Below are 23819 nucleotides of genomic sequence, written 5' to 3'. Positions count from 1 at the left end.
ATCCTGGAAATCTCTGAGATATTGAAAAAGAAAGCCATGTAACATTGACTACAATTGTGATGAAAATGAATGAATGGACTGTACATGCCTATTGTGTATGCTACAAAATAACCAGTGAATGCCAAATAAATCATACTTGGTATAGAGCAGGGTGTACCAGACATGCCATACATTTCATTAATTTTCATGGATGACTGTAGCAGAATGGGTGCAGTGGAGGAGCAGCACTGAAAGAGTTTAAAGGATAAATGTCAGATTCATCAAACATATATTACGTGATAGGCTTATGCAGATTTAGTTTCCCAGATGATAGACATTAAGAAGGATTTATTGTTTTGCCAGTCCTTGTTGACTTAGGTCAGCGATAGCTTCTCAAAACGTGCTGAGCCAACTGGTCAACATCATCATTTTAGACAAATCAACTCTAATTTAAGGCACACACAAGAAGAAAAATACCACAAGTGCTGGGAATTAAGATCAAATATTTAATATCTCAAAGAAATATCACAGAGACTGAAAATAACAGGTCTTATCAAGCCCGTTATAGTAGATGATAAACCCACATTAGCAGATAATAAAAATCCCACATATACATGTTGCTAAATCTTTACCATTTTCCAGTTTATTGAAAAATTAAATACTTGCTGGCCCTCTCAGATGAAAGTACAGTGGCCTTCATGTAGAATACAGTTGAGTGTTCTTTTTTTTTTTTTTTTTATGGCAGGGCAGCATTGGTAAGGAAGAGTCTTCTAGTGGGGAAGGATTCAACTAGCTTAGACTATATTGGTCTTAACTTTTATCTGTTATGTAAGGCAGAAGATGTAGTTTGTGCAAGACTACGTACATATGGCTGACATAAGCACTGTATATTATCTTCAGATTGTGAGTGTTTGCAAAGTGCAGTCCTCAGGTTACCTAACTGCACCCAGCCTCTCTAAAAATGCTGAAGATAACAATGTCAAGAGTTAGGGTAAGAACTTGCTGTCTTGTTCTGAACGGACATGACTGAACCTAACAGAGGTCAACTATATATTCTTCAGGAAAGCTGAAAATAAACTCTTGTACCTGGTTTGAATCTTAGTGACCTCACTTCAGTCTCACCTAATAGTTCAAAAATAGATTCAACGACAGTGGGAACTGAATGAGAGGAAGGCCTAAGTCCAAAATCAGAGAAGCATCCTTATTTGGGATGGTATTGAAGCTACATTTAGATTGAACAGTGGCTTAACATGGCATTACTCTACAGGGAAGGACTAGAGTATATAATCAAGAGCTCTCGTGTCCTTAATGTATATTCATAAAATTCATAACCACCTGTTGATCAAAAGAAAAACACTCATACTAGGAATAACATATATTCATTAAGTAGAAAACATTAGGTACGGTCATTTCCAAGATAAGCAAAATATAATATAATTTGTATTCCACACCTCCAAAGCCACCAAAAACTAAGCTGAAAGATTCAAAGGCATTCTGCTAGTAAATAGTAAAGACCTGGAGTTATTAAAGGAGATGTTTACATTTAAAGAATACACTAAATTTGTTTATCGTGCAAATTTGCTTTCTTTCATAGGCCACCCAGAAATTTTTCCCTTGGTCTTCACTACAAAAACCCAAGAAATTTTTAATTGCCGAGTGGATGAGGATGTCACAGAAGAAAATTGTTTCAAACTTATAAAAAAAGAAGATATAATTCAGGACCTGAAAACAAGAGCTGCTATTTCCGATTTCCACCCTGTCAAAAGAGTTGTTCTAGTATGCAACTTATTTCATTCTCACTTTAAACTTTATACTCTCAGAGCATATATTCTTTTAATGATAAGTTCTGTCCTTGTTTGACTCTGTAAAAACATTAACACTGTAATGCCCAAAGGTCATGGACCACTGTCAACTCTAGAAGTTTGTCATGGCCCACCATGTACTTAAAAATAATAATAATTTTAGTTTGAAAATATGCTAAAAGTAAAATAAATGGTATTAGTTTTGATTCTGTGAACAGACAGAGCTGAACATATTTTGGCTTTCTCTGACTCATAGCCTACTTAGTGAAAATCATTGAAACAGTTCCTTGCTACACAATTCTGCACATGAATTTCTCTGTTAAAATCACAAGATTAACCAAAGATTCCAAGTTTACACAATCTCTTTAGTGGTAGTTTTACCAGTCATAGTCTTATGGATGCTATTTTGGAGTCTTTTTTGGTTGCTATTTTATGGAATATATATTATATATTGAGTGTATATATATATTATATGGAGTCTTTTTTGGATGCTATTTTTTTTTCAGTTTTCCAATATTTGTTTTAATTAAAATAGGAATATCCAGGGGAAGAACTTCTGGTAGTTTTTGATGCAAGTTTCCAGTATGGACAGAACTTTTACCTTGTTGCTTCTGAAGAAGCCAAGGAAAACTTTCTGAAGGTAAGGAAATATACCACTGCATTACTCTATCAATAATTCAGAATCTTGTCTGAAATATACACTTCAGGATTGGCATTGTATTCATAAACATCTGATATGCTTGGTAAGCCAGAATGTTTCTCTGAAGGTTAATCTGATCATGAAAAATAGATGTGTCACTGTAAAAATACCTTCTGCAGTAAGAAAGACTTCGTATTTTACTTCAGATGGCTAGCATAATTGAGTGCTGCATTTTTATCACATGTTAATTCCCTCTGCCAAGATCCAGGCTTACAAGACACACAATTAAGAGATTATAATAATATATTGGGTACCTTCAAGTAAGTATTCTATTTATTTTTCACAATATACATATATAGTCTTCAAATAACACTTTGAAATGTTCCGTAGCTCTAAATAACAGCAGATATATAGATTTCCCCTTGTGCTTTGCATCACAGGAGAAGGTTTATGGTCAGATTATATCATTTCTCAACATGAGTTTCTCACCCAGCATTAGAAGTAACAATTAATAGAAAAGCAAATTGCAATTCCAGACAGGAAGGCCTAATGTAGAAAATCATTAAAAATTCTTTTTATATAACAGTGATTTGCTTTCAAGATAACTCTTGAATATAACATAACACTCTTTAGTATTTAAATATTAAATACGTAACATTTATTGGAAAATTCTTATGCACAAATGTATAAATGGGACCTAACCCAATTGAATGCAGGGGCACAGCATAGCCAGATTTATTGCACTGAGAAAAAAGAATGTGTGAATGAAAACTGAATTCCAGGTTTCTAGTTCATACTTATATTTCAGAAACACGTTTTTGAAAAAAACGTTATTTTTCACTGTTTGATGTCACAGCCTCCAGACACTGCAGAAGAAAAAGAAGAAAAAAGTGAAGAAGAAAAAGAGGGAACTCTGGAAGACCATGCCTATAAGCGTTCTGTCCACAAGCCATGGGTTTCTCTTGGCAGTGAAAAGGAAGTTGAAGAAGAATCTGTTAAAGACTGTGTTACAAAGGTCAGAAATAACAGATGTAACTTAATCAAGTATCACAAAAACAGTATTATTTTAAGTTCCTTAAAAAGCAAAAGTCAGAAATTGAAGCTTTCAATCCTAGTTTCTGCTTGGAGTCGTTAAAAAAAAACAGAACACACGGAAGAGGGAACTATCAACTGTTACCAAAAACAAAGTGCTGCAGAAACTATTTTTTATGACTCTTTTCCTTTTAAGGGTCTCATCTAACCTGGTCTTGAACACCTCCAGGGATGGAGACACTTGTACGTAGCTGATTTATATGAACACTTTGGAATTTCACAATGCAGAAATATAAGTAAATTCAGTACAGAACCATCAATAGAACTAGTTCTACTATTGTAGGAATACTGTCATTTTACAGAATGGACCTTCCAAGAACTCTCTCCTTTGCTAACTTCAGAAATATTTTTTGCAGATTAGGTACATGTTTTCTCGAGCACGCAGGAAGTTTGGCGCACCCATTACATTTACTGATAGGAATGCTTCACATGTGAAAGACAGTTATGCTGAATGCACTTCCTACCAAGACAAAACTTTCAGCATTAAAGTGCTTGAAAGAGATGTGGGTGTACAAATGGTTCCAAAAGTAAAAGAAGCTAGTACTCAGACGAAATGGTAAGTGTAAGAAATATTTATCGGCTTGTTTACTAAGATATGAACTGTTTCTGATCTCACCTAAAGTTATGCAGATTAACTCAACTCCTCTGGACATGCTCTGTTTACAAATTGATTAAAAGAACAGAATTGGATGCTCTGTCTGTATCTTCTTTCACTCTTTTCCAAAGAGATTCTGGAAAAAACAAATATATTTTGCTTTTAGTTTTACATAGTACATGGGTTTCTGCCTTTGAAGTTGTTTATATGCATACTCATGTTCAAATTTATTTCAATTGGTTAGGACCTATCCAAAAAATGCAGCCACACAGTATTCTCCTAGACAGTTGTCAAATGAAGAGATGGAAGAGAGTCTGTCATCTGAGAAAGTGAAAGAATTTCTCACATCAGTACATTTAAGGTAAAGTTACTGCAGCGATATACTTTAAAGGCTGCATGAAATGATATAGAATCAAACTGAGTGGAGTCAGAACTCTTGGCTGAGTGGACCAATCTGGTCAAATACTGAAGTTTTTTTTTTTTTTTTTTTTTTTTTTTTTCTCGCTTATTCTTTCTTATCCTCTTGCTTTTATTCTTTTTCTTTCTTATTATTTTAATATTAACAAATATTAACTTGATATTTATTCCTAATTAAAATGAACATGAAATCTATACCGCATTAATTTGAATGATAGCTTAAATTGGAATTAGGCCTGTTACAGCTGGTAGCGATACACCTTTTCAAATAAGCTGCAAAGCTCATCTTTCAAACACTGCTCCCTCAAGCAGAGTTATGCAGAAGAGCCAAGGTGCTGTTCTACAGGCCTTAGTCATGGGACAAGTCCCACTTACACTTTTTGCACAAGAATTGGACAACTGCACAGTACTTGATGCACACACAACTGGAGTCAAATTCTTGGTATAATTATTTTTTAAATGGGGAATAGTGTCCTTACAGCTGTGATATATCACTGAGGAATTTTTCTTTTTAATAATATGGTCATAATTTTGTGTAAAACAAAAGCTGTCTCTTTACAGACATATTTGTGATTCTACTACTGAGTAGTCATATCTGGATTCTTCAAAGTATTAACTGTTCTTTTCACAAAACAGAATGGAAATTGCATTGCAGCAGAATGAAATTATGAATGCCTTTCTTGATGACTGGAAGGCCCTAGCAGAAGATGAAAGCAGTTCTGGTGACAAGTCAGATGTCTATCTTAAAGCATACCAGTCATTCACAGATCTGCACTATCTCAAGGACAGAAGTATTAGCTGTGTCCGTTGGCATCCGACCATCTATGGTAATGATCTGAATCTTGAATGACATGTATTACATGACTGCTATAAAATGTGCATCTTTCATAGTCATCGACCTTTAGATTTAAAAAAAGTAATAAACACAATTTTGTATGTCTAAATCGCCAATTTGAGATAAATGAAAAATAATACAGACATTTTTAACGTAGTTCAGAAACGTCATGCAAAGCCTATCACACTAGCATAGGAGGAGCTTATAGGAGAGGGAAATTTCTCCCTTATGAGGCTCATTTAAGCAGGGCTGTAACTGTGCCAGGTACCTGTGGTTCCATATACGTTGTTCTCCCCATGGCTGGGTCTTGTAGCACGCCTAGTATTTTTGAGGAATGTTACAGCTACCCTGGCATGTGGCTCTACTGAGTGCCAGGGAGCATCACAAGCCATATTAAATGTCTCCTCCTGCTCCCTACTTGGTATTACTACTCTAAAAAGCCATGTTTGAAAGCACAATTAAGTTTCATATGAATGTCTTACATGCACAGCATACTAACAGCCAACCTTGCTGCCTGCACAGGAAATTAATTAAACTACGAAAGATTTGATTTCATGATGGATGGCCATGTCTACGTGCTTATCATTTCAGATTTAGTATTACATGATTACAGATTAGTAGCAGAAAAGTTGAGTTTTATCCTGATCCTGAGCTTCCACAACACATGATAGATAATTCTAACAGAATTTCTTCAAAGTCGATCTATAAAAAGAAAAATACAAATATATGCACTTTTTTTTACCACTGTATTGGCAAGGGATAAATATAAGCCACTTAGCATAATTAATAGGATGTTGAAATTTGATTTGTCTCTTCTGAGAAAATTTGTTTTCTCTCTTGATCAGGGATAATAGCAGAGTCAGCAACACAGCAACATTCTGATGAAGAAAGAAATAACCTTTCTGACAAATTATTGTTGCAGGATTCAGTCATTATTTTTTGGAGCTTTTTTGACCCTAATCGCCCTCAGGTATTTAATCAGGACTTGTAAAAATTTTAAGTGTTCAAATAACAAGAGAAAAATAAATGTGACTGTATTTCTCAACTACTGTTTTCTTCTTTTTAGTTAATATTAGAATGTCCTCATGACATTTACTGCTTTCAGTTCAGTCCGAGTGATCCAAATATCATTGCTGGTGGCTGCTTCAACGGACAGGTATTAATTCTCTGTTTAAGAATGAAGTTAGATATCTCTGTATTTTCTTACAGTATGGAAATAAGGTTGAAGAGATGTAGCCAACATCCACAATAACATAGTATGACAAGACAGATATCAGGGTCTCAAGAATCCAGAACTCCAATAATAGGATTAGACATATCTATGAGTAGGGAAGTTTTCTTTCCAGATTTTTTACAGTTCAGTAGTTGACTAATGGCATAGAATTTGTATTTCTTTGTATTTTCACTGTGAAATGAATTAAAGAAATTCTCAAATCCTGTGCTGAATTCTGCTAAGTTGTCTGATTATTCCAAAGTTCAGCCATTACTTCAAAATCATTCTTTGCAGTTCATCAGTAAAATAGGATAAAAATCAGGTGAATAGGTCAAAATGTGATTTTTTTTTTTTTTGATACAAGTGTGGCCTTTCAACTGATAGCATCACATTGAAGAGGCAATACTTCTGAAGACTTAAATTCTAGTACACAGTAAATTTCTCATTCTCTCCCCCCCCCCCAAAAAAAATGTATTTGAAAAATGCATATTAATACAAAGAATGAACAAAAATCATAATATACTAATTTCTCATTGTAGGTTGTACTGTGGGATATTTCTAAACATGAAGAAAAACTGAAAAATGCAAAAAGCATTACTGTTGGAGTCAAGAAGTCAGTTGTTAATATGGATAGTGCTTCCGTTCTAAATCTATTGGAGAACAACGATACATCTGAGGTGAAGAGAAGGAAAGTTAGAATACAAGTTAGTGGGAAAAATGGGTGAAGGTATCCTGGCAAAAAGAGAGAAGTAGATAATCTTTGCAATGGGATACTAAGCAGGATAAGAAACCTGATGGGTTCACAAAATAAACCCATTATCACAATATAATTTCTACCTGATTAGTGCAGCTTAATAGCTTTACTGTATTTTGTACAGGCTTTGGCTTCACTAAGACTGCTGAGCATCAACATATACTCAACCCTTACCATATGAAGTCCATCAAATATGTATAGCATTTATTGCTAAATATAATACTGAAAATGATTCAGTATTTCACTGAAAATGAAGATGTATGGACAGAAAAAAAAAGGTAGCTTGGAAAATGACAAACAGATTTCAGTGGAAGGAAACTATAAAGGGGAGAGACCTAAAAGCAGAGGAGAAACTAATACCTTACTGGATGTGTGCCTGTAGAGGCACATTGGAATTCTCTTCAGAGCTTCATATCCAAATGCCTGCTTCAAGGCTTTCAATTTTCAGACGGTTCTATATTAGACCCCAAGAAAATTTTACAGATAATTCTGAAATATGTGAAGAAGCATTTATTTGTATGTAAAGTAAGCTTTTTCTCTGACAGGTTTACAATTTTATTTTGGAAATGCACTCTGATAACTCTTTTTAAAACATTTCTAGCCATCATATATGGAAGACGATGAGAGTGATAAAGAGCCACCTTTAGTGAAATACTGCGCAACCTCTTCCATAGAGTATAGCCATAAAACAGTGATTACAGATATACATTGGCTGCCGGATCATTTTGAGGTGAGTTTAAATACTTATTTTTCCACTTTTTACTGTTTTCCACTTTTTACTTTTTTTTTTTTTTTTTTCCTGGGTTGTTAGACATTGGAACGGGCTACCCAGGGAAATGGTTTAGATGTAGAGCTTAGGGATATGGTTTAGTGGGGACTGTTAGTGTTAGGTCAGAGGTTGGACTTGATGATCTTGAGGTCTCTTCCAACCTAGAAATTCTGTGATTCTGTGATTCCTACTTACTTCAGAAATCACAGTGTAAACTCAAAATACTAAAGGTTCAATTATTTGTAACAGCTCTCATTACTTCTGACCGCATTTTAAAATGCTAAATAATCTGGTGCTGCTTGTCCCATTCGTTGTGTTTTACAACTGTGCTGTGTTCTCACCCTGATATGATTCTGTCAGTACTGGGAAAAAAAAATATATCTGTAGTTTTACACAAAAAACAATTCAGAATTACAAGTCTAACTGTAAGTTTTCTGTATCTCAAATGTGCTGAATTTCTACTATGGGTAATCCCAGTCTGCCACCAAGAATTCAGAGAAGTAATTTCAATTACCTAAGTACCTAGGCACCTAAAAAGATTGCTATAGTAGTTAACTCAACTCCTGTATTTTCTGTGATGCTTTTAAAGCTCCATGGTACACAGGCTCAATGTAGTTTAAGGGTCCAAGTCTATTACAGGAGTATCAGATGTTCATTTACTATCAAAGTTCTGCAATTTGTTGTACAAATTAACTTGAAAAGCAAAAGTAATCAAATGCAAAATGGCAGTGGAAAAGCAGGTCAAGAGGAAGAAAACTGACACCTTTGAAGGGTTTATGCAAATTAATCTATCAACATTTTTTGTGACCAAATGTTTAAGACTTAATAGATATTACAGTCCTTCACAGCAGTACCCATGGATTCTAAATGGTACCAGATGTAAAACACGAAGAAAGGGATTGGATATCAGAATGCTAGTTTTATTTTACTTTTTTGTTTGTTTGTTTTGCCAAAGTTTAGGCTCAGAAAGCTGTTTTCATGCTCATCTGGGATAACAGATGCAGGAAAATGGGGCTTTATAAATAACAGTGATAAAGAAATCACTTTCTTTGTCAATATCTAAGAGTATGTACTGGAACATACTTGTTATATAAACACATTTGAGATGTATGTCAGCCTTTCCACAGCACTGCAGTTTCTAAGATCTGCAGTTTATTACATATCAATGAAAAAACATTCAAAATTATATGCAGAACCTAATCCATCTTTGCATGGTTGAGAGACTACCACTTAAACTCCAGGTTGGCCCTAATGAATGAAAACAACAGTAGAAATAGGCCTAAACAACAACCAAACAAAAAAGCATAGATGAAATTTTGCTGCACAGTTGATAAGTAGAGTTTAAGTCAGAAATAAAGTTTTTTTTTTGCCTACACTGGAGATCGTGTTTGATCAGGGCATAGCCTGTCATCAGTTGTTCCCTCTCCAACCCCTCTTCTGCATCAAACAGTGACTACTCAGTACATAATTACTATAAATCCTGCAGTATCCCACATATGCAGTGATAATTTAAGAGAGATGACCATGGTGTAAACTGGATTCCTACCACCTGAGATAAATTTGTCAACAATTTGCTCTTTGGTTAAGCTGGATGAAAAGTTACAAACATGGTCATCTAAGGAGGGCCTGACTCTCAATGGTTGCAGCAAGTTTTTATCCCGTTGATTTCTTAGAAGTTTAGGTGCCTAGGAGGCAAACCTGACATCATTTCACTTGAAGTACATTTGTAAAAATATTTTGACTATTATTTTAAAACTACAGCTTACTGAGCCCTGATTTCCAAACTTCAACCAAGCTGAAACAGTGACTTAATTCCTAGAAGACCATTTTATGTATTGAACTATATCCTTAGAAGAGTATGACTTACATCGCTCACCTTCCTCTCCCCTGTAATTATTATTATTGTTTTTAGGTCAACCGAATGGGCACCACTTTTGAAAACAGAGCTGAAATTTGCATACAGCTTGTGACCTGCTCCCCTGACGGGTATATTCAATACCTAATTTCTTTACAAGATGTCTTCCAACTTCCTTCGGAAAGCTTTATGGAACATACTCCACGATACTAGCACAATTCTGGATTCCTGTCAGCCTGTCCTAAATAGCTGAAACAGTTATGCACAGAAGACAAACACACCAAGTTTAAGCCCTTTGCAGTGACAGTATTAAGGGTTCATTAATTGAACAACCTCACATGTACACATCTATATTCTGTGCTTACCAAGTGCTGGCCACACATACATTGGCTTGGAGAGCCAAATCACCACATTTATACATTTTGTACGTATGAGTCACATAAGATTCTCATAATCTTGCACCAAAAAATGTTAAAGATTTTGAGGCCACATAAATAGTGTAAACTATATTTAAAAAATGGAGACTCAACTGGCAAAATTATTTGGTATGAAACTCCTCTTTTGTGGACTACATAATCATGAAGGTTATGAGCAAATATTATGTGAAAGACAGGCAGGGGGACAGAAAGCAAGAAGTGGAAATACGTGTTTAGCTTTCATGATGGCAAAAGGCTTACGGCTAGGCTCAATCAAGTATTTGCTAGTTATATCAAAAGGAGGATCAGTAAAAAGACAGCAAAATTTGTTAACAATAGAAGTTATTTTTCCGAATCAAAATCGGAAAAGACTTCAAAGAATTAAGTTGGAAGAATGATTGCAAATACAGTTGGCCTTAAGTTTGCACTGTAATGCTGGTGGTACACATGGAAGAAATAATTTTAAACTACTCACATACCAGGGCTTCACATTAATAGTATGCACCTACCAGGGTTTCACATTAATAGTATGCACCTAAAGAGCAGGGGAGTTGCTGTAATGTGGTCCTTGAAGAGCATGGGCAACTTCTATAAGCAAAGCAAAGGAAGATATCAGTGATGAGGCAAATTATCATCATCTATGCCAATTCAGTGAATCAATGCCCAGAGAAGAGCAACGGGAACAATTACAGGGCTGAAAACTCCAATGGTATGGTACATTAAGCAAGTAGGGCCATTTGTCTTAAATGTCAGCAAATAAACTGGCACATATAAGAATCGGTGATGAGGTTTGACCTGCATTACTGTATTACCTGCCAGAGGGTTCTGTCCATTTCTCTAAGCCTCCAGTACTGGCCCAGTCAAAGACAGAATATTGACTTCTATCAGCTAAGATGATATCTGTATTTTTAGGCTATATTAGCATGTGCCTGCTCTTACAGCAAACTGGGCCCATCACAGTTGTGTAACAGCCTCATGATCTGGTCCAGGAGTGGATTTCAGCTCCCTAACCACTCTTTTAGCTAACTGTGGAGAGCCCAAGTAATCACACTGGTCAACAGATAAGGGAATTTCACCCAGGTAATGCCATTAACTTCACCCAGTAACTTTTCATAAGCAAACTGTATGAATGCCATTTGGCTGCCTTGGTAGAGTTACAACTGATAAAATGTTGAATAAATGAATATAATTGCTTCTTTCATAAATGATGGCTTAAGTATTTAGCATTTGCCTGCATTTCAGGGTCTCTCTCGCTAAGTTTGAAGATGAAAGGGTAAAAAAACATTTTTAAACTGCATTGAAAATTACCCCTGACTTTAAAACAGAAACAGAAAATAATACTATACAGTCATTTTGCAGCTTAATATTGTTTTGGGATATTCGAGTCACCAAACTTCCTGGCAAGCATTCATTTGAGAAAGCAAAAGAAAAGAACACTTCTGATATGCCCCCAGGAGTTCCAGATACCTTTAAGCACCTAGCTCTCAGCTGGAAACCTCTCATAAAGGTACTGTCCACTAATACAGAACAGTAGGACCAAACCAAACTGTAGACATGGCCAGAACTCCAGAGGAATGTATTCTTTCGCTTCCTAACCCTTTCATTTTTCCACGTTACAAGGTTCCTGTGGATTTCCTTCTAATGATGAAATGCTTCAAAGTTGCTCTGAAACTTCAATAAAATGTGTTCTGCAAAGTTAGCACACAAGAAGCAGCATGACGATGCCTTAAGAACTGGAAAAGCAGTTGTAGTAACAGTGCATGTTGCTGTCAGTCCTTTCAACCACTATGCTGTCTATCTCAGGGGGTCACAAACTGTGAAACGTGTCATGATCAACAGGACCTTAATTACTGGCAACCCAACAGTCAAAGTCTGATGAAAATGGTCATAGCAGTTTGTGTGAGAAAGTAAACAAATGAAGGTTGAAAATAATAATGTTAAAAAAAAAAAAAAGAAAGAAAAAAAAAAACTGATGACCTGTTCTGCTCAGAATTGCTGCAGCTAGTACAGTCACTGAAAAAGCAGGCCCACTAGAACCATTTCTTGTTTGTTTCTTAGAAATATAGCAAAAGTCTTATAAGGAAAAGCTAACACAAGAGAAACTGCAAATTTGCAGTTGTATGCACTTGCAAGTGAGGCAACAAATGCTGTTTGTGCAGTATTACAAACACACCACAGTCAGAAAAGACCTCTTTCATTACAGCAGAAAGTAATTTAGTCTTGTAGGTACAAAACATGTGACAAAACAAATTATCAAATGTTTTTTTTCCTGAACAGATAAACCTGTGCAAGAGTGATACCAGAATGGAATACAGTCCTATCAAAATTTGTCTACTGGAACAGCATCATAATTACATAATTTTAGGTAATATTATTACACCTTATTGGAAAAAAAATGTTTTTAATAAGCTTGTATTTCAGTATGTATATAAAGAAAGCTAAGCAACAAAATGTTCTACAGCATCTGGAGAAAAAGGTTTCTTAAATATACTGGTATTCAAGTGGAATATACATATATTGAATGTGAAAATACATAAGAGCAGTTCTGTATCCACAGTAGCTGCTGCATTTTGCTCAATAGCCCATGGAAGTCTCCCAGTCTCTTAACTCTTGAAATAGTATGTCCTTTTCAGTCCATGCAGAAAAGTATCTTTAGAAAACAAATTCCTGGAGTAACAGCATATATTGTATGCATTGGGATAGAGGTATCCTAGCACTTCCCATTCTGTAGTAGATCAGTTCTCACTGTGCTACTTTGCAGTAAGGACACACTCCTGCTCCCTCTGTAAAGCTGGCACGCTGACACACAGCATGAGAGGCTGCCCAGCTGAGACAGAGACTGCAAACCATGCCAGAGGTTTTAACAAACCTTCCTGGAGGTTCAGTGCTCAGTGCGTGCTGCTACCCACAGAGCACGAGAGGCAGCTGGCACCAGTCAGAGATAGCTGCTGCAAGCAGGAGCTGACAAAGGAACATGCAGGGAAGTCAGAGAAGCTGATGCTGTTTAACACTGATGATGAAGAATGGAATGGTGGTACCCTAAATACTTGTCTAACTACAGGAAGTACAGACCTCCTGTTTCCCTGTGCAAAGGAACCCAGAGACAATCTGCTCCTGCCCAATGTGTCTCTAACCTACTGCTGGAAATTGTCACTGCAGAAAGGGTCACACCAAAAGTACTGGCATGGCAGGATTAGACCACAAGTCCTGCTCTGACAGAGAGAACTGAGCTATTCTAGCATTCCCATCAGCTGCAGCCCCAGTATGAGGGAAAGATTTTCCAGGGAAGCAGCTAGCCTGCAGGATTGCTGCTTTACTTGGCACTCATTCTTTCTCTCTGCTCCTGTAACTCCCCTTATCTATAAACTACCTTTATAAGACAAAGGAATTGTTTGATCTGGTAACTTTTCCGGTATAATAAATAAATCTATCTATATTGTTTCCCAGATAAGGCACAATCTCTGAACAAACCACAAGCACTTGCCAAAGAGAACCCATATGCAAAGATGAGTGTTCCTTCAAACAAACCTCTGAAAGCGCTAGAGAGTATCTCCAGCAACTTTTTTGTTGGAACTAAAGTAAGTGAAAGTACTAAGTTACTAAGAAAATGTTAATAAAAGATCTCTGTTATTTAGTTTTTCAGGGCTTCCACAAATGTACGCACCTACATGTTTTCTTCAGGTGTTAACTAAAGATCTTTCTGGAAATGTCATACTTTACTCTCACTTTAATGCATTTAGGGACATGATTAATACAAAAATAAAAGCCTGTATTTGCTAGACTGTGAACCCTTACTTCAAGGGCAGAGTTGGAAGGCACTTCCAAAGTGCATTGAATTTAGCTACCTGACATCAGAAACCAAACAGTACTTCCTTATTCCAAAACCCAGATTAGTAATATTTTTTCAGTGTTTCCTCAAATGTCTGGTAGAAACCATACTACAATTTCCCCCACAACTTAATTTTATTCTAGGAAGTCCCAGCTACTCATAGCTCTCTACCTACCCTACATACCTAAAATTCCAAAATCTATCCCCACTTTTAAGTTCATGTGGAAACAAACATTCATCTTTTACCTTCCCTTCATCCTTCCACCAGTTTCCCCAGATACTTGGGTGCCCAGTTCTGCAGGAAGGACTGCCTACATATATCTTGATAAGTAAAGCTGTTTTGGCAGTACAAAACTGAAAAATGATCCTAAAGTTTGGTGGTTTTTTTCAGTCATTGGCTACAAACTTTTGTTTTAATTTACCAAGAACATATTTAATAATGGCTATAATTAAGTCACAGCTTAAAAACAAACCACTTTGCTCTACATCATCAAGCTCTGAAGTTAGTATTTACTTCATTTTTCTGGCATTACAGGATGGAGAAATTATCTATTCTGACTGGAAAACAAAGAGCGATAGTGACTCAGGAAAACCAGCTAGTAAGTTCAAGTTTCTCAGCACCTGTTTAAACCTTAATATACTCCTAACTTTAAAATCTTTGCCCCTACACTCTGTCTTCTTAAGGTTCTTGCTCATTCTTCTGTTCTAGTAAGTTGGTCTCACTGATGACACCAGGGTTCATTCAGCAGGACATGCTCAAGACTGCATGCAGTTTAGCTGTCATGACAGAATAGCGAAAACTCTGGTGTATTGCTATGTTCCTGTTGGCACAAATCAGGGAAGTCATACTTCACAGTAACTAGATTTACAGCAATTCCAATTCCTATATCATGTAAGCAAAAGAAACAAGGCTACTATCTTTAAGGCCTGTGCTGGATCCTTCATCTCCATTTCCCCCCACCTAACTCCCATCGTGAAGACGATCATGGAAAGCACTAGTTTATAAGCAACTGTCTTCATTCTGCTAGGTAAGAAGCCCTCTCATAAATACATCATCCATGATGAAGCTGTGAACACCATCCAGGTATCTCCCTTTTTTAAAGACATCGTTCTAAGTGTTGGAGGCTGGAATTTTGCCATTTGGAAAGAAGGTGTTACAGTAAGTTACTTTAAAACATCTGTAACATACTTGATAGAGGTACAAAAGATAACTATAATAATAGCCTCACAGACCATTTTCAGAACTGTTTGTATATCACAAAGCTTGATAGCTTAGACATAAATTGGGTATAAGAAAAACTTTCCCTTTTCTTCACACCAGAAAAGCTGTTTTAGAAATAGCTTTGTAATCTTGACATTTACAGAAAGAATGGGGTGACCTTCTTTAATACCAACTTCGTAAAAGCCATAGCTTCTTCACAAATTATTTCTGCTGCTAGAAAATCAAAGAATAAAGGCAAGGTGTGCGAAAGAAGTCTAAAGAGCTCTTATTTAGGATGCAGTCTTTTCATCAGCTGGAAGCATCATAAAAACATGGGCTTTTTTTGTTTGTTTTTGTTGTGTAGGGGATCCAGGTTAGCTGCACTTGGCAAAATCTCAAGATCACAGATTTTAACAGCAGATAGACAAATTACTTTAATAGACAAAGTGAGATTCCAGCTTTTTTTAATCCCCCATATTTCTCCTAATCACAGGCGATACAGATTTTGCCATCTGTATTATTTTGTAATAGGATAATTTAAATTATGAATGTTCTCAAATGATAGGAAATTTAAGGTAGTGAATGGACAGTATTGCTTGATTGTTGTCTTTGTTTTGAAAAAATTAAGGATGGACCTATTCTGGAGTCAAGCTGCACGGCACGAAGATACACTACAGGAAACTGGTCCTTAACAAGACCAGGAGTTTTCTTCATTGGCAAAGATGATGGAAATATAGATATCTGGGACTTACTGAAGAAAACTCATGAGCCATCTCATTTCCAGAATATCTCCGAATCAATGATCACTTGCATCAGCCCCTGGATTGCCTCACGTATGTTGGTGTTGATCACACTTTATTGTGCTTTGCTTTATGTATACAAAATGGCCTGTTACTCCAAAGCACACTAATCTTGCTACATCCTATATAGCAGATAACTGCATACTTCCACTAGTTGAATGCTGCACTGTATACAGAAGTGCATACATCACATTCTAAGCATATAAGTGTATTAGGAAGGCATATAGCAAGTAAAAATTTTGATTAAGAAAAAAAAAAAAAGAATTTGAAAAAGTATAAGCTTTAAAGGGAATTTCATTTCTTAAGAAAATAAGAGCAATAAAACTGTGTTTTTGCCTCAGTGAACAATAAACCAAAAAGACCACAAAACAAGTCTTTGTAGCTCTTTGCACTATCCATATTAAGAGATATCAGTTCTCGTATTAAAAAAACAGACATTTCATGGTTAGGTAGAGGTATGTATTACTGCTGGAATTTAGATTATGTTTTTGATAAATATCTTTCAGCAAAGCAGCAGTTTCTCGCAGTTTCTGATGATTCCGGAGTACTGCATGTTTTAGAAATCTGTCCGATATTAAGCCAGTCTTCCAGCAATGAGGTTGGTAATGTTTTCTATTTATCTCTGTGACAACTTATCGTGAAAATTCTAAAACAGGGACTAGCTGAAAAATCTTGCCTTCAAACATGTCGTGATTAATTTGAGATAGTAGGCCATATTCTCCAAAGATCACTCATAGCAAAGCTGACTGCAGAGCTCCCATAGGAGGCACCTAAAGGAAACCCAGGTGACAGCTGGCAGAATTCCACTGCTCGAACCTGCATGAATGCACAGTGAAGAGTGCTTCGTGCATAAAATGACACCTGTTTTCATACATTAAAATAACGTTATGTGGTGCATAGTAATGCAAATATACTGAGTTTCTCTTTCTTTATTCTTCCCAGCCCAAGAGCAAGCTAGGGTCTTCGTATTACCTAGTCTACCAGTCTTACCTGCTACCTAGTCTGTTATTTTTATATACAAAACTTTCACCTCATCTTATCCCAGTTCTAAATCTTCCATGTATACGTTGAAGTAGTTCATGAACAGCTCACAAAAGGTTTGCTGTGTGCAGAGCTACAGTATGCTGCAATGTAAGACCAGGTGAGCCACCAAATTTTAGTAAAACCTTTCCAAAGTAAAGTAGGAGTGGTCTACATGCTATAACTGAGGAAAAGCGTTGCTTCTGGCCAAATTATGAGTGTTTTGGATCTACACAACTTAGGCCACAGGATTATTAATTCTGTGTAATAAAATTCAGTGTAAATAAAGTTAATTCCGTGTAATAAAAATCAGTTAACGCTATACATATTTGTAACCAAAATTAGCTGTTTTCTATCCATATCTTTGCATTATTTTGCAGCAAATCATGTGGATGAATAGAGATCTATATTCCTAAAATAGACAGTTTGTTAATACCATGCAGATCATCAGCAATAATTCCAAGTCTTTAGGTTTGTAACAAGACTTGCTTGTCATTGTGTCAATAGCAGGCCAACATACTTGCTTATTTTGAGAGAGAAGTCAAATACCTGAAGAATTACGAAAAATACCAAGAGTTTCAAGCCAAAGAAAGAACAGAAAAGGAGCTGGAAACACAGATGGAGAAAACAGTATGTTATATTTGGAATTAAGCAAACTTCCTTTGTTTCCTTAGATCTTTAAAATGCAACTATGTTTGCTAGGTTGATTTTTCCATAGTATTTTCAAAAATCAGGATGCATATATTCAAAATGACTTATCGGCTCTTCATTTCTTATTTGCCATGGTTAAGATTAGAATAGATGGTTTTGCTTCATTGATTTCTTTCTTCACATAAGGATTTTGCCTATGCATTCTTTGGTAGATGGTTTAATAGTACCAGCTAACAAACCAAGAAAACAACAATTCAGTTAACATAGCTCTGTCCACTCATTTGTGATTGCACTTAATACTATCCACTGGAAGGCAATGGAGTGTTTGCTTTTGTGTTTCAAAGCTTAACAGTGAATTATTGCCTTGTTTCTGTTCTTCCTTCAGAGCGCGGCTACTAAACAGAAAACTAAAAGAGATGGAGGAGCAAGAAAATGCAGATTATGAGATGTTTCTGGAGTTGGAGAAGCAGGTACTAATGGATTTAGGACTAGTAAAGGAACCAGAAATACCTTACTCATCAGATGCTTAATGCCCATTATCAATGTGAAAAACTGAGCTTTTTATTTCAGGGTCTCTTTGTTTCAGTAGAACATCTTCAGGTTCAGAAATAAAGCATCTCGCACTTGGAGGTTATTGTTTCATTAACTGTATCTAGTTTACTCACAAAGTGGTTAGAGAACAACTGCGCTGGGCACAATTCCTCCACTGTCTTCATTAACACAGTTATTATAAATATTCTACCTGTTTAAGTAGTAGTTTTTTTTTTGTTTTTTTTTTTTTAAGTTCTGTGCCCATCAATACTCTATAAACTATAGAAATCTGAAACAAGTTAACTGATCAAATCAACGTGCCAGTATTCACCCCTGCAATCCACATCCACTCGCCCCCCTCAGAAGGGAATTGATTCTGTTCCAGTCGTTATACACACAGGCCATCCAAATTCTGCTACACTCCTCCACCAAGGATCTCCCTCATCCCCAAAGTACTCCCCTTGAAAAATTACAGACAAGCAGTAGTTTTCTGAGCTATCCAGGACATCGCCTGCTCTGGAGATACAGTGACAGGACAGACTGGATTGAAGAAACACCATCCTGAGTCTCATGCAGCCCTGCATCCCCAAGTTGCTGCTGAAGGCAGGAGTACCTCATGGGTACCTCAGATGACCAGATCAATCACAGTAACACACAAGAAGGAAGGGACAATTCCTCACGAAACGGCTCCAATCTCACCCTGTCTGTCAAAAACAGATCCTAAATTGCTCTTATAAATCAACGAGCCATTGCAGTTCATGAAGCATAGGAACCAAAGTATTGTTTTTTCCACAAAAAGGTGATTTCATTGTTAGCTAGCTTTACCCACTGCAACTTCCATAAGCAATTGTTTCCTCAGATACCACATACATTCACCTGGACTACAGCAGGAAGGAGAGCTGGCCATCACTGCTGCAAGAGGATCTGTCTCAAGATGGCCAGAACACTCAGAAGGCATCACAATACTTCACCTTGTGCGTGGAATAATCAAAATCAGAACCTGCTCCCTCAACCACCACCACCTTTCTCTTCCCTTAAATGCAGCCACAACAAATATTCACCATGCTGTGAAGTGTTCTATTTATTACTTACTATATTTAAACTAAAGGTGAGCTCCCTGTGCCATTTGCAAATCCAAACACTGATACACTTCACAAAGGACTATGTAAATTACTAAAAAAAAAATAATAATAATAATGGGGGGCTGCTGAACCAAAAGCACAAACTGAAGCACAGGAAGTTCCAGCTGAATATGAGAGGGCACTTCTTTACTGTGAGCGTGATTGCCCAGAGAGGCTGTAGAGTCTCTTTCTCTGAGATACTCAAAACCCGCCTGGATGCCATCCTGCACAACGTGCTCTAGGTGATGCTGCTCGGCAGGGGGGTGGACTAGCTGATCTTCAGAGGTCCCTGCCAACCTCAGCCATTCTGTGATTCTGTGATCTGAACGTGATGTCATAAGCATGACAAACTCTGCAGCCTGAACCACTTTACTCGCTATCATCAGATTAGAAAATGAATGCTATTTAAGCATGGGTAATACTTCAAAACCAGAAAACTAAAAGTATAAAATACATTGTTCTGGGACAGGATCAGTACTGTTTAGAACAGTTTTTACTAAGCACGCTGCAGCTGTTGTGTGCTTGTACTTCTGTCAAAAGAATTATTCTTGAGGAAGACTGAACCGTGTTACAGAGCAGTTTTGTTACTTACCAGTGTAAATGAGTAACAGCTCGTTAATATTGATGTTCGTCCACCATCCACAGAGATGACTCTTTCCATATGCCGTGCTCTGGTTTCTGCTTGGTATCCAATAGCTAGGTCAGACAGCACGTAACTGAGTACAGCCTGTCAAGTGAAAATTAAATCCATCAGAGGAGAACAGATTAAACTCTATACGGGCGAATTCACTCTTTCCGTGACTCACCCAACTGTTAGAGGGTCAAAGACTCCTGTCAAACAAACATCCATATGGACACAGCAGAAACCAAAGCACAAAAGAAAACTGACACATGGGGGATTTGCAGAGAGGAACTGCAGCTGACAAGCAATCACCAGATCCAACACTGTGCTTCATCAGAGCAAAACATGGCCAGTCACAGAACAGGAACACTGTGAGCCTCCTGTGTCCCAATATAAACACTGCAGATTGGTTTTAGGTAGTGTTAAAAACATCCCCCTTCAATTTCCTAGGGCCAGGATCTCTCTCTCTCACAATGCTTTTATCACTTTGAAATTCAGCCAGATTTAAGATAGATTGGGAGCCAACGGATCGGATTTGGTTTGAAAAATACTTTTGTTAATTTGACATTTAAATATTATAATAATATATCTTGCCCCTCATATTAAACTACCTGTAAATTAAAACCAAAGAAAATTCAACAAGCCTGTCCCTACCACCTGCAACAGTGTTTGCAGTTGGAGTTCAAACAGGAAGAGAACACATTTCCCCTGCTAAACCAATATTTAACTAACAATCTGATTCATACGGACATGTAAATATCCCACAGCTGACTAATCACAAAGCTCTGCTCTTGGTTATCAGGCCAGGATTTCTCTAGAACACCTCCACAGATCATCTTTCACAGGTTTTTGATTAACAGGGCTGCCAACTGCATATACATTAAAGTCAGCCGTATGGCCTTGACTTGCCTGGAAAGCCCCAGTTGTCTGCACTCCTTCACAGCTCAGTAACTGCCACTTACAGACAGCAGCCTCAGCGTGTCCCAGTTCCCCCCGGTGCAAGAAGAGCAAAACCTGCCTTCCCTGTCACCTGAGCTGCCCCCTCCACTGCCCTGTTATCAGCACAGACCAGCCAGGGCCAGCACGTTGCACCCAGCCCTCCTGGATTTCAGGAGAGGCTGCTGTAAATGCATTTATTTTCCCATGTTTCCAGGCAAGAGCTATCCCAAACCTGCTCACACCAACTGAGAGTGCAATCCCAATTAGCCTCTGTGGGAGCTGGGCAGGAACAGCCAGCTCACTGCTCTTCACACATTTTAGGTTAAAAAAAATAAATGGTGCAAAAAGAGGTACTTGGTTAAACAGCACCACAACATTAACCTGGCACAGCTGCCCCCTTTAGAGTTTTGATTATCAGGTACTCCTGAATGTTAAGAGTCTTGCAGTTATCCTAAAAGCACCCGAGACCGCCCCCCCCCACTTGCTCCCAGCACTAACTGCACTGCCTGTGGACAACCTGAAGCAATACCGTGGCCAACCAGACTTCAGTGCAAAACCCAGCAAACGTTAAAAGAACACTGCAAAATAAAGCCTTGTTTTGCAAGTTGGAAGACAGCCAGATTTCAGCTGAGTTTTCCTAACAATGAGATAAAGGAGGCAGCGAAAAGGAGATAGCAGATCAACCCCCCAATGGAAATGGAGCAGGAAATGGAACAGCTTCCCAGAGAGGCATTTTCCTCCTAATCTATGCTAGCAAATAATGCCAGAGACATGAGATTAAACATCCCATCATGATCTTTGAACATCCAGGATTACATTAGAGAGGATAAAAGGATAAAAATACCTGTAGGGTTTGCTTTGCATTATCTTGTGGCAGGCTGTTACACAGACAAATTCTGCCTAGCCAATGCTGTTGTTGTGACAATCAATATACAGGGTTTCTTGCATGGCTCTGAAAAAGTCAAAACAGTGAAAACTTTTTAAAATGTCATTCTGCACAATGAAGTAAAACCAGTACATTCTAGTTTCAATTAAGAGGAAGATGGCCCATACACCTTTCAACTGTTCCTAGCTCCATGGATCTAGGTAAAGACTTCTTATTTCAAAAGACAGTTTCACTGTTAAGAAAATCCTATACCTTGAGACTGGGAAGAAGGTGAAGGGGTTAAGATCTGGCAGCAGAAATAGCAGATGCGTCTCTGGCTTATCAGATTTATAGATTTATTCTGTAAAATCCCTGAATACCTACTTCTGCTGGGGATGTTTCCCTTTATTTTTAGAACATGCCTGAATAACTGCAGCTACATTTCTTGCCTGTGCATTAATAAAAACCCCATATACATTATGCATCTGGGAAAAACAGATTGGAGACCTGAAATTTCTCTCTGCAAACATAGGTCCCCAACAGCTTAAGCCAACCCCAGGCCACACTGCCACCCTCTCTGCATCCTACACAACCTGTACCCATCCCTTGCCCATGCCTGTAAGAAGCCAGTTCGCAAAGCTGGAAAAGGGTGGAGAAGCAATTCGGTGCCAGCCGGAGCAGCCACACAGCCCAGCTGTTCGTTAACAGCACAGGCACACGAGACTTGGCTACACCACAGGGCCAGGGCTGCTGCAGCCCAGCACAGCGCCACGGAAATCAGCATGTTAGAGACCTAACAGAGAGGCTAAACCAGATAATCAATTATAAACCAATTTCTGAGCATTACAACAAGTACTGACGACCACATGCAGTCACCGAGGTCCATCTAGCTTACCAACAACTCCCCAGAAGCAGCCAGTAACTGTGGTTGGAGGGAAATAGTAAAAGAGAAGTTAAGCCCAGCAAGTCCTTCTCCTGTTACAGCCTCACAGCCTTCTCCAGTCACAGATGTGAAGTCTTCCCTAACTGGCAAGCAGCAATTGGACAATCCTGTTTAAACAAACAGCAAGGATTAAAATACCATGGATTACCCTAGGGTATTTATGAACCTGTGTTAGGTGTATTAGATCCTTAACATGTGGCAACGAAGAGTTGCGCAGACCTACAGACTCATTTCCTCTTTTCCCTGGGGACACCTTACAAACTTACTATCTCATCCAAATCTTACAAACTAAGATTCTTGACTGCCACCCAGGCCAGCATACGTACATCATTGGCCAGACCCAAACACACCAGAAAAAACACTACCTGCGTGTAACAATTTGTCTCTGAGATTTTGGTGCAAATCTTGTTTCTGTGAGAGCACCTGAGTTCATTCTCTTCACCTGAGAGCTTGCACCTGAAGGAAGTCCACGCTCCCCAAGGACATCAGCTCTGAACTCAGCTGCAGGCTCTGCCCACTGCATTTAACCTCTTCCAGTCACGGTAGGAACCCCTGCAGAACAGAAGCTGCTCGTTGGTGTCAAACCAAGTTACACCAAAGAGTGAACAAGAACCATTAGTACTCTATGAAAAGTTTCTGGCCATGGTCACAGGGTTCAGTAGGAGCTCTGCCCTGCAAAGTCCAACAGCCCAAGGCTGTCCTTTTGTATAAACAATGCTCATGACTATCTTGGTAGAAATACACATTATTTTAACTTCCTCACTAGGTATTTCTAGATTAGGGTAATTCCCACACCAATCTTCTTCCTTAAGAATCTGCAACAATCCTAAAAAGGATGCAACTTCACTTATATAAGATTATATAAGTAACTATATAAGTTTAATTGTATCTAAGAGTGCATGTGCGTATACTCATACATATATATATATA

General features: G+C 37.7%; 1 protein-coding gene and 1 long non-coding RNA gene across 7 annotated transcripts in view; one reads left to right on the top strand and one right to left on the bottom strand.

The window, feature by feature from the left end:
* Positions 1–18397, top strand: part of DNAI3 (dynein axonemal intermediate chain 3) — a 25296-nt gene extending 6899 nt beyond the window's left edge. For 3 of the 4 annotated variants that reach the window (XM_035333690.1, XM_035333693.1, XM_035333691.1), the window contains exons 4-23: positions 1574–1755; positions 2317–2421; positions 3278–3436; positions 3870–4069; positions 4353–4469; positions 5162–5352; positions 6206–6330; positions 6427–6516; positions 7113–7250; positions 7929–8057; positions 10009–10082; positions 11727–11874; positions 12645–12732; positions 13815–13945; positions 14732–14795; positions 15225–15355; positions 16026–16230; positions 16704–16795; positions 17725–17847; positions 18254–18397. In XM_035333690.1, the coding sequence (XP_035189581.1) occupies positions 1574–1755; positions 2317–2421; positions 3278–3436; positions 3870–4069; positions 4353–4469; positions 5162–5352; positions 6206–6330; positions 6427–6516; positions 7113–7250; positions 7929–8057; positions 10009–10082; positions 11727–11874; positions 12645–12732; positions 13815–13945; positions 14732–14795; positions 15225–15355; positions 16026–16230; positions 16704–16795; positions 17725–17847; positions 18254–18313 (2552 nt within the window). In that variant the 3' untranslated portion in view covers positions 18314–18397. The remainder of the gene's footprint in view (positions 1–1573; positions 1756–2316; positions 2422–3277; positions 3437–3869; positions 4070–4352; positions 4470–5161; positions 5353–6205; positions 6331–6426; positions 6517–7112; positions 7251–7928; positions 8058–10008; positions 10083–11726; positions 11875–12644; positions 12733–13814; positions 13946–14731; positions 14796–15224; positions 15356–16025; positions 16231–16703; positions 16796–17724; positions 17848–18253) is intronic. The other variant, XM_035333692.1, reaches the window with a different exon arrangement.
* The window catches only part of LOC118170999, a 25457-nt gene extending 1673 nt beyond the window's left edge, over positions 1–23784 (bottom strand). Inside the window, exons 1-3 of one of the 3 annotated variants that reach the window (XR_004752985.1) lie at positions 22842–23784; positions 20113–20247; positions 10873–10955 (exon numbers count right to left, since the gene is read on the bottom strand). This is a non-coding gene — a long non-coding RNA (uncharacterized LOC118170999). The remainder of the gene's footprint in view (positions 1–10872; positions 10956–20112; positions 20248–22841) is intronic. The other 2 variants (XR_004752986.1, XR_004752984.1) reach the window with 2 other exon arrangements.
* Positions 23785–23819: the final 35 nt, after the last annotated feature.

The sequence above is a fragment of the Oxyura jamaicensis genome, chromosome 8, assembly GCF_011077185.1.
Source record: "Oxyura jamaicensis isolate SHBP4307 breed ruddy duck chromosome 8, BPBGC_Ojam_1.0, whole genome shotgun sequence".
Lineage (NCBI taxonomy): Eukaryota > Metazoa > Chordata > Aves > Anseriformes > Anatidae > Oxyura > Oxyura jamaicensis.
Note: the sequence above shows the minus strand (reverse complement) of the source record. Positions and strands in the feature narration are given on the sequence as shown.